This window comes from Chaetura pelagica, unplaced genomic scaffold (genome assembly GCF_000747805.2).
Source record: "Chaetura pelagica isolate M959 unplaced genomic scaffold, ChaPel_1.0 scaffold219, whole genome shotgun sequence".
Lineage (NCBI taxonomy): Eukaryota > Metazoa > Chordata > Aves > Apodiformes > Apodidae > Chaetura > Chaetura pelagica.
This window is the reverse complement of record NW_009954552.1, coordinates 995,275-1,006,301: the sequence shown is the minus strand read 5'-3', so window position 1 is coordinate 1,006,301 and position 11,027 is coordinate 995,275. Positions and strand designations below refer to the sequence as shown.

General features: G+C 35.6%; 1 protein-coding gene across 1 annotated transcript in view; it reads left to right on the top strand.

The window, feature by feature from the left end:
* The first annotated feature begins 523 nt into the window (after positions 1-523).
* RBP1 (retinol binding protein 1, cellular) overlaps positions 524-11,027 on the top strand; it is a 13,851-nt gene continuing 3,347 nt past the window's right edge. Inside the window, exons 1-3 of the mRNA XM_010005079.1 lie at positions 524-632; positions 1,234-1,412; positions 10,375-10,476. Of these exons, the coding sequence (XP_010003381.1) occupies positions 560-632; positions 1,234-1,412; positions 10,375-10,476 (354 nt within the window). The 5' untranslated portion in view covers positions 524-559. The remainder of the gene's footprint in view (positions 633-1,233; positions 1,413-10,374; positions 10,477-11,027) is intronic.

The window sequence follows — 11,027 nt, the reverse complement described above, 5'->3', positions numbered from 1 at the left end:
CCTCAGTTGGCCAAACAGCTTCCACTGGTAGTTCTCTAGAATTAAGGAGCTTGTAGTACATGTTAAATTAATGCCAGGCCCAGATTGCTTTCAGTGAACAGAAGACATAAAGCATCTGAAACATAATTAAGAAAGAAGGATTTGTCTCAAAAAAACATACAAGACAAGCACTTGTATAGCTTTGGCTAATATCCTAAAGTAAAGCTATTCAAAAGGGTTTTTTTTCTGCATGGCATTAAAAATGGAGAGTAATATGGTTAAAATGGATCTCCAGATAATCAGGACCCCTATAGAAGTTACATGGAAGGTGAGTGTTTCATTCTGTTTGAATCAAGTCATCCATCTGTCATTGGAAATCTCAGAGGTTCAGCCTTGTGGAAGGATTTAAAAGCAACACTTCAACAATAATCGGCTTAGAAGGACTTGCATAGCTACATGGTTCAAAAAAGACATAAAAGAAACCAGTTCAGACTTACCACAAAGAAAGGCAGTGAGCTGTGTGGTGCAGAGTCAACACGCTGTTCTGAGACTTTGATTTTGACAATTACCTAAAGTAGAGATGCCTGCAGATTTCAGTGGCTACTGGAAAATGGTCAGCAATGACAATTTTGAGGAGTATCTGAAAGCACTGGGTAAGGTTCCCTTCATCTTTCTTTAATAAATAATAAATGTAATAAATGCTGTATTTATGTGAATCTTTTTTATCATACAGTCATAAATTTTGTGAGAAATTATTTTCAGGAATGCACTTAAAGAATTACCTTATGCAAAACAGTTTTGTCTTCAGCAGCCCTACCTTTTACCATGATGAAGCTTAAATTAACAGATATTAAACTACATATCTTGAAGAGGAAAATGGCAGATTTCATACTTTAAAAACAACCATAATTTGCATAAGAGTGAATAGACATAAATGTAATAAATAGACAATAATGTACTTAATGCAATTTTCTATGTTGCAGTTGATGTAAATTGCTAGTATATCTGTAGAAATATTTAAGTTCTTATTTACTGTCAAATAAAAAATGGTGTTTTTTTAGGATTCTACATAATCAGAAAATGAAAACATCAATTTATTGAAGTGAAAAGGATTAGGTTATGGACTTTTTACTGATGAGAAATATGGCCTGAAAGACCTGGACATTTCTATGTTCATTTTAGTTCTCCCAGGAGGTACAAGCTTCTTTCTGTGGTAGACTTTTCTGAATTAAAGTAATTCTTTTTCTTTTTCAGATGTAAATGTTGCTGTAAGAAAAATAGCAAACTTGCTAAAACCTGACAAAGAAATCCTTCAGAATGGGGATCACATGATCATTAAAACGCTCAGCACTTTTAGAAACTACATCATGGAATTTGATATAGGAAAGGAGTTTGAGGAGGATTTAACTGGGGTAGATGATCGCAAATGCATGGTAAGAATTAGAACTGTAACAACGGGGGGGGAAAGAGGACTTTCACAGGCCACATCTGTTAACCATTTCGTGTGGATATTTCTAAAGTAATTCCTGTACTTGTCAGTTTGCTGAGATATGCTCACAGTTTTTAGTTTGCCTTTGCATTAAAGGAATGCTAATTTTAATCAGGAGCACAAAACAATTTTATCAATGGATGAATTGTAGCTTTAATAAAAGTTACTTGGTTATACTGTGATATGTTAGTCAAAACCTCAGGCTTTCAGAATCTCTTCACTGAGCATTGCTTTACAGTAAGGGAAAGGCACTGATTGTATGGTCAGGTACTGCTCCCCATGTTTAAGAATGGCCAAGTGCTTAGAAACTGCAGCTTTTTGTTCTTGTTCCTGTGCTCCTTCCTTTCTGGGTGTATTTATTAGAGAAGACACATTAGCCGACTGGAGCAAATCTTACTGCAATCAATAAGCAAACACTGAGGATTCAGCCTTATGAGCTCTTTTTGCTTGCCAGAGAAAAAATATTTTCTAACTTATGACTGGTAAATACCAATTAACAGCTGAAAATCTTCAGAATGCCATTTTCTTTCCTCTAAGTTTGAAAGCATGATACCTGCAATATCCTATAGTGAAGAAGCTGATATGCAAAAGAATATTATGTCAGGAGGCACTATAGAGGAGAAATCACATAAAAGAGAATTAATAGGTTTCCATTCTTAGAAAGATAGTGCTATTTAAAATCAATAGTGTTCTCTAACACTAGGATATGAAAATATGCTTTATCTCTGGTGACAGCAGGAAAGGGAAAGGTGGTGAATATTAAAAAAAAAGAATGGCTAGCTAGTGAGTGCCTCAACAAGTATGACAGAGTACAGAATACAAAATCCACAGAAGGGAGAAGCACTGTGTATTTGTGTATAGGAAAGTCCCCCAATGTCATCATGTATTTTTGACTGCCAGAAGTCTCTTTATCAGGATAGTGAGGCCCAGATCCACCAAACAATTAGGAGCCTAAAGAAAGGCTTGGACTTAGATGGCTAAATTGCTATCAAAGACCGCATGTTCAAGACATCTGCTCAAGTGCTAAAAATGTCTGAACTCTTCAGTGTTTGAGTTGGTGAGGTATTGGTTTGTGTGTGCAGAACTGTCTCCTTAAGTAAACTTCATCCAAAGAAAGACTGAAACATCCCCTATCTGGTGGAAAGAATTGTGCTCTGAGGCTGTCTAGCATGTATCTGCAATGCGTTCCTAGAAAATGTCAGACAACCACTGTGCTGAAAAATCAGATTCAGAAAACATGGAAAGGTGACCCTTGCCTAGTCTTGCTTTTGAAATGCTGGACAGGTTTAACACACAACTTTTAATTTCTTGACAAATACCCTAAGTATTTCATTATTTTTAACAGGCCAAAGTTCTTTCCCCTATGTTGCTAAATTGAGTGATGGGGAAGAATTCAAAATGTTGAACCAGAAAGAAGAAATTAAAGTAAGATTATTCTAGCCACTACAAAAGCTATTTGATTTGGAGTGGAACCTACATCACTGTGTTTTCAAGGGTTGCTTAAACATTTCAACTGCTGGCTGTTTAGTGCAAAATTCTTACTCAGCCTTAGAAGCAGAAGATACTACCATCTTCTTGGCTTTAAAAAAAACAACACAAAAACCAAATAAAGCCCAAATAGAACAAAACAAACAAACAAAACCCAAAACCAAAACACAAAAAAAAAAAAAACCAGCTGAAACAAAACAAGGGGTTTTGTACTCACTAAAGCTGACTGTTTATTAAAAATGATTAGGCATATAACTCCTCTAAAACTTAGAGAAATCCTCCATGCTTCTTTATGGCCTCCAACAGCAGACACTAACTGCAGCTGTACAGACAAGGTCACTGATCTCTCTTTACCCTGTAGCAATGTATCATACTGTATAGGTCAATTTTCTTATTAAGGATTTCTTTTCTACATGAGATGTCAGTTTTCTCAAAGGCAAAACAATACAAGAAGCTGCCTTTCTGAGGCCACTTCCAAATCTGCTAACTGTAATGTCAGGCAAAACTGCCAGGTGTTAAGCAACAAAAGCATTGCAGTGGTTCAGTCCTGTGACAGAGGGTGCTGTAAGAGATACTGGACCACACCCTGAGTGGTTTTATGAAGAAAACCACCATAAAATCAAAGGTTGAATATATTTATTGGTGTTTCTTTTTCTCATCTGTAACTTACAAAACTGCATGCCATAAATGGCTTAATCTTTAGCAGTTAGCCTGTGTAATAAGAGAGATACTGAATCAACTATTTTTGTTTTGTGGACTGAGCAAACCACTAGGCAAGTTTTATTCAAGCAGCTCAGTGTACGAGAAGTACAAAGTAACATGGATAAGCCAAATTACTTATTAAACATTAATCTTTATAGCAGAACAATCATCAGATTAGCAAAAATAACCTTAGAAGTAATTAATCCAATAGGGGTAGATAATTTTTTCTTATTTGATTTTTTCTTCAGACTATGTCATCTAAGTAGAGTTAATAGCAGTAAAAGTAAAATTAGCACAGTCAACAGGTTAGATTTTCACATAATTCACTGAAACTGTGTTCACCTTTCAGTTATAAAACATGTCTTTCATTCAGGTAGGGCAGAGTTAGTAATTCCAGATTGGTACTGTCTGTGATGTGTAAAGGCTAAAAAGTTTTGCTGATACTTATTTTATAAGCCAAAGGTTTAACACTAAGAATTGATACTCCTGTGATAGCACAGGCATGCTCCTTCATTTCAGTTAGGTTTTTTTTCATTTTTATATTGGGTCACTCGTGGAACTTTTGGGAGGAGTGAGTTAATTGAGCTGGATAGATCTTAGCATTCCATTTGTCCTTTTTTGACCTTTAACTGTCACCTTCATGTACGCAACATGGTTTTAGGTGATTCTGTTTTCTCAAGGGATATAGGTAATGGCAGTTGGTGGTCTCAGGTCCTTCAAGATTTTGTTTCCATTGAGAAGTGAAAATTTGCTACTTTGGAATCTTAAGAAACTGAAAAGCCATTCTAGTTTAGTTAAAGATGTAATTCCTCTGTTTGGTAAAACCTAAGATTAGAATAGTTGGCCACACAAATATGTGGACATAGAAGAGATCACTAGTCACAGTGCAAGGTGCTTCCAAGAAGCCAGCTGACAATCACGTTTGTTCTAAGCATTACTGCAACCAGGTATGGAGCAAGCTGCAGCACCACCCGGTCTCCTAAGAAATGCAGATAAGACATCCGCTTTCACCTACCTCCATAATCTGTTGTGCTTCTCCTGGAGCTTTTTCCCAGAGGTTTTATCTCCTAGATAAAAGTTTAATAAAAGTTTCTCTATGTGTTTGACAATTTTGTGAAGTACATTTCAGCAAGTTTAATAATATATCATATTTAGGGTTGTGAAAAACTTGGCATTTTGATCTACAAAGGTAAAATGAAAGTTTATCTATTCAGGAGCATCTTTTATTCTTTGCAAATGTTACAAGATGCACATTAGATAGTGTAGAAGGAAGTTGAGGACATTAATACTGAAGTACATTATTTCTTACATGATGTGACTAAGTTTCTAAGACTTTTGTGAGTTTATTCTTCATTGTAATTGATATCATATATCAGATGGACTTTATACAAAGACAGAAGTTTGAAGTGGATAACTATGACTTTGGTATTTCCTGAACTAAATATTTGATCCTACCATCTTCATTCTCATGAAGCTTCAGTCTCATAATGAAATTTCCTCGATTTAAAAGATAAATTCTATAACTTTTAGTTGTGATTGATTTAGTGAGTGTCTCAGGTATTATACTAAATATAAAACATTGTTTCATGCACATAAACTTTACTGTGGAGAAAATTTACTAGGCACAGGAGGCAGAACCTTATTGAAACAACAATTAATTGAAAACCATCTCTGAAAATATGCCTCATTCATCACTAGATAATTTCCCCTCCCTTTTTCACCATCAGTAATAAACATTGAAGCTGAGGAAATATCTGCAATGTGAAATATGTACCTGTAAACATAAGAATGACACTAAACAGAAAAGCCAGCCCTATGTACCATCACAGTGTATTTGCTTAGTACATCAGTCAAAAGTTTTTTAAAAGAGTTAGCTGGGAAAATTTAAAGGCTGAAACAAAGGCTGAAGTTTTATGTTCCAAGTCTGCACTCAATGAATCAAAGCAGATTGAGAATGAGATAGCTCAGGTGCAAAAATTTCTCCCACAAAATTTTTATTTTTGTAATCATTTTGCTGCTGAAGTAAGAGAAAATTTTTTGCTTTATAGTTTTTCTCAGTTGTTCAAGCATTTGAATAACACTGAATTGCTTTAGGTCACAATATCCAGAATGAATATATTTTTGTAAAGACTAAGGGCTAGTGATCTGTTTAAAAAATCAAGGAATATTCTATGTTCTAAATATAGAACAGCAGAATTTCTTGGATAACTGGAAACACTGTTAGTTGCATAAGAATTGAGTATTTGGCTAAGCAAGTGAAGGACACTTCAGTAATTCAGGGCCTTATGGTCTTTGGCATAGTAATTCTCTTGTATTTGAAGAAGTAAAGGAAATTACAGTGACTGGGAACTGGTAAACGTATAAAACAGCAAGAATTTGAAATTGAAGGTGGGAAATCATACATATTAATAATTTAGTTAACAAAAATTTAAAAGCAAGCAGAAGTTAACCCTGGATAAATTATCAAATGGGTGTTTAGGGTTCTGTTATTGGAACTAACATAACTTTTAGTCATACTTAAAATTTCCTGGGGTAAGATAGAGTAAGGGAGATTTGGGAATTGTAGAATTCATCAGATCTCTCATACATATTACAATATGAAGTATCTTCCTGAAGATATATAGTCATTTCAAGTTTAAGACAGCTACATAAGGATTGCTTGTAGGCACCTGAACAATCCTTCTGTCACCCAAACCAGTGCTAGTTACATGTGCCATATCCTAGCGAAAGGAGGCAAGTAGTTTGGAACTGATTATGACTGTTTTAAATAACAAACATGCCTAATATGAAACTGCTCTCTAGTTTGAATTCAGGAAAAAAGGCAATGAAGTGTATTCACTCTGGATATAATTTGATTTATACTGCTGTAAGGTCAGAATAAAGCCCTGTTATAAAATCACACAGCTGATGAGGCTTATTTAACTATTTAGACAAGCTTCCTCTGTTCCACAAATGGAATTCACAGCTGTTAATCTAGTTTAGAGTAGGTATTGGAATGAAGACTTTGCTGCCAGAAAAACAACAACCAACAAACAAAATTCCAATCTTGCAATTTCAGTAGGGATCCCCCACAGGATCAGATGACTCAAAATATATTATGCCTGTCTAGCAAGATGAGCAAGATGCCTTTACTTGATCCCTCTTATTCAACTCCTTTGTTTTTTTTATCTCTTCAAATGCTGTCCTTTTTTGCTTTTAAGAATTTTCTTGTATACTTTGTTGAAACAACTGTTCTAGAATTATTGTAGCTGGGAGGTGTTTTTATGTCAATGCCTGGTAGGTATATGTGAGACTTATCTCAAATCTAGTGCCCCCTCTCTCGGCAGTCCACAGCTTCTCACTGAAATAATCTCTGATTTTTGGAGAGTTATAATTTAAGGAGGTAGTCTTAATGTGGTTTTCTGTTGATGGTTCTGACTTTTTAGAAAGAGTAGTCCTCCAGTTAACTGCTCTGAGGCTCCAGAGAACAGAGGTCTGCTCTTGGATCTGCCTCAGGCTCTCTGAAACTCTGTTTCATTCAGTGTCTGCATCTCAGTTAAGAGGAGCTGTCTCCTCTTGCCTTGTTTCACACTGCCTATTCTTTTGGCTTTACTGCTTATTACTTGTGATACAATCAGTACATTAGTGAGGTGATATCAAGTGAGATCTCTAGAATCTTTTGCTATATAATTTAAGATGTCATTAATTGCAAATTTTGCAATGTTGGATTAATGTCCAAAACCCGAGACTGAAGTTTTGAGCCAGTTATTCACAAAACCACTTCTAACTTATTGAAGCATTGGTGGTTTTGGTTGGGCTTAGCATTTCAGCTTTTTGTGAATCCTAGAAAGCTCAAAGAGTTATGAATGCGGAAGGTGTAATCAGGAAGAATTAGCTGAAAACTTACCAAATCCAATTTTGAATGACAAACCATTAGTGTTATGTACAATTGCATCTTGTTAAAATTACACAGAGGATAACTTGATTATATGCATTAACTTAAACAGTGTCTTAAAATCGATTCTAAGCCTTGCACAAACCAAATTGGATGTGCTGTTCTGTATTTTTTCTTCTGGCATAGGATATACACAAGTCTTCCTAGTTTTGTATTATTTGTACACAATTTAATTTCTGTAAGGAAGAAAAATCCACCATTCCTAAGAAATAAAAGATGCCCAGTCCAAAATACTGATTCTACTCCTCCCAAATACTGTCACCTACATAGCCTGGAGCTTTGGTGTATTTCTTACCTACTCTTTGGAATGTCACTACTCGTTGCTTTCCTTCATCACTCTTACGAACTAGGATTCAAAATAAGGAATTTGAACATTTATGATCTGATCCTATATGACAGCAGCTTACCCTTGGACCTAAAATATGTCATTCCAATCCTAAGCCCCCTTGCTACCAATGGAGATGCTGACAATCATAGAAGCAAAATACTTTTTCTAGAACTGTCTCTTTTGACTACTGTGAACTTCAGTAAGCTTATCAGTCTGGTGCAGAATGGCCATGTTATAACCAGCTTGTCTTTCAGTAATGATCTGAGCAAGTTTTAAATGGCATGAACACATTTCAGAGTCCTGTAGCTGTGGATACCTACTATGAGATAAGCACCACAAACGGCTGAGAAATGAGTTGCATTGTTCCACCAACCATTTCCAATGAGTGAACTTTGGGAGCTGTGTTGCTGCATTGCTAACAACAGGAATGATGAAATGGGAGGTTAGATTTGTTAGTGCTTCTACCAGGTTGAACTGAAGTTAGTAAGGGAAGGAAAGTTTGATATAGACTTTATCATTTGACCTAGCTACAGGATGGCTAAATATATATATATATATATATGCACACTTTATCCAGCATGGAGATAGATACAGTCCAGGAATCTTAGCACTCATTTTTCTCTCGGGTCTGCTGTTGTTTTCTCAGTATTTTATCTATCTGTCACCAACCTGCTAGATGCCGATTTGATGAAATAAAAAGAGTTATAGGATGGAGAGATGTCAAACCCTGAATATGGTTGTAGCCCTCTAGTTAAAGTGTGCTAACTGCTGTGTGCAGAAGGTCATAGGTAGTGACTACAACATTCCAGAAAGCCCCTTTACAGTTGCATTAGATGTTGTCTGTGATAACATTAGTTTATTCCATCAGTGCTTCATTTGATGAAAATTTCCCCTGAAGACTACTTGCCAGAGGTTTATATACCAACATTTGCTCTACAGTGGTATTTTTGGAATATTATGTTCTGACTCAAAGATCTGGAAAAGTTCGAAGGCAAGCATTGCTGTACCTTAGCTTTGGATATTAGCAGCAGCCAGAGCCATACAAAACAGACATAGCAACTCCAACCTCAACTAATATTCAGTGTGTGTCTCAACAGAGATATATCTGGAATGGAAGAACTTATTTCAATCTGAGTTAAAAGAGAGGTTTCTATTTTCCATACTAGTTGTGTCTTTTATTATATGAGACATTACAGTTTGACCTAAAGAAAGAGAAGATGAAAATGCTACTGGTTAATCTTAACTGTCACTAAGTGGTTGTTCCTGCTAACAAAGAAGAGGGCATTATGTTATCCTGCACTATATTCTGTCCTTTATAAACTTCCTAGCAAAGCAGCCACATATAAAAATCAGAGACTGTATGGTTTACTTATGTCCCTTCGGTACTTATATTTCTAAAAGGGAAGGCAGAGGATGGTAACCGAGAATAATAGCTGATAAAATAACTTGGTTAACAGTCTGTGGCATTATACTCTCTGTGATTATGACCAAATTGCCACAAGAAAGCCAGAGAAAAAAGTGTGTTGTTTTCTGAGATGAAACAATTTTGATCTCCCTTAGAGGCAGAAAAAGTTAACATTTTCCTGTGCTGCTACAATCATTTCTCAATTGCCCCCAAGTGTACTGACCTGGTGAATAGCTAGTAATTTCCACAACTGATTTTGAACATTAGTAGTACTAATAAAGTTGGATCTTACTTTATTGTGGTATATTGTCATTGAATTCACATATAAACCCACAACATTTAACTATAAAGCTAGTCTAATGATTATACTATGCTGAGCTAATACTCAATAATTAAAAATAAGTGTGATTCCTAAGCAAAGTTGCACATACAAATGTGTCATTCCACAGTATCACTCCCATCTACAAGTCATCGGCAGAAATAATGTTCATTTTCTGATATATTCATCTTTGAGAACCATCAGAAATTTTTAGATATGTTAACTTATAAATGAAACATTTTTCACTTGGACCAGTAGCATTTGTTATCTTCTATCTCCAAATGAATGTCTACAGATTCAAAACAAATATGGAAGAGGATTTAAACTACAATGACCATGTTAGCTACAGCTTTACCAAAATGTGGTGCTCATTCCTGCATTAGCACTTTCTACTTTACAAGGATACGGGTTTTTTTAAATGTTATCCACTACTTGGTTTAAATACATCCTTTTACAAGAGTGAACAGAAGAATCTCTGAATGCACATACCTTCTGCTGCATGTTTTTTCTTCCTTGCATTTAGACAGCTTTATTTCATCCTTTGAGGTTTTGACAAGAAGTTAGGCAGCAACTTTCTATTTAAGCTCATTTCTTCTCTAATTAAATTTTACAGCACTCTTCAATTATTATTCTTATGTGATACATTAATCATGTATTATGTTAGAGAGAAGTTTTGCTGTAAGGAAACTAATCATAATAACATTAACACTGAATATGTCTATTTTGTTAGACCACAGTATCTTGGGATGGTGATAAGCTTCTTTGTGTACAGAAGGGAGAAAAAGAAGGTCGTGGCTGGACCCAGTGGATTGAAGGAGATGAAATGCACCTGGTAAGATCGCATAACAAGTTTTAAATGCCTCTATCTTTAAATGGTTAGATGTGTGCTTTGCCATCTTGGGTTACTCTGACATAATTCTGTATTGGTGCCACTTTTGACTTGGTTCTAAAGCAACAATTTCATTTGGAGCCACTATGCTTTTAAGACCCTTACAAAGACTGCCTGATGTCAAACCAGTACCTTCTGTGTTAACTGACAGTCCAGACACACCAGTTTGAAGTGTTTACACTGAGGAAGTCATTTAACAGGATGTCCTTCATACAGTCTGTGATACACACAATATGGGAGCTAGTCAAACCATGCAACCATCAATAAGCTATAAGGGAAAAATACACCATTGTTCTTTTAAGATAATTACAGGCCAGGGTGCATAATAGCCTAGAGAACTAAAACAGCAATTAAGTTTTTGGAATGTCATGTTCTTTCAGATCGTCATTTTATCTTTCTACATTTACAGGACCTGAAAGATGATGCCTATTCTTTTCTCACATAGCTCTTTAGAGCATCCTTGCTTTCTCATCAATGTGCATAAAAGACAGTCT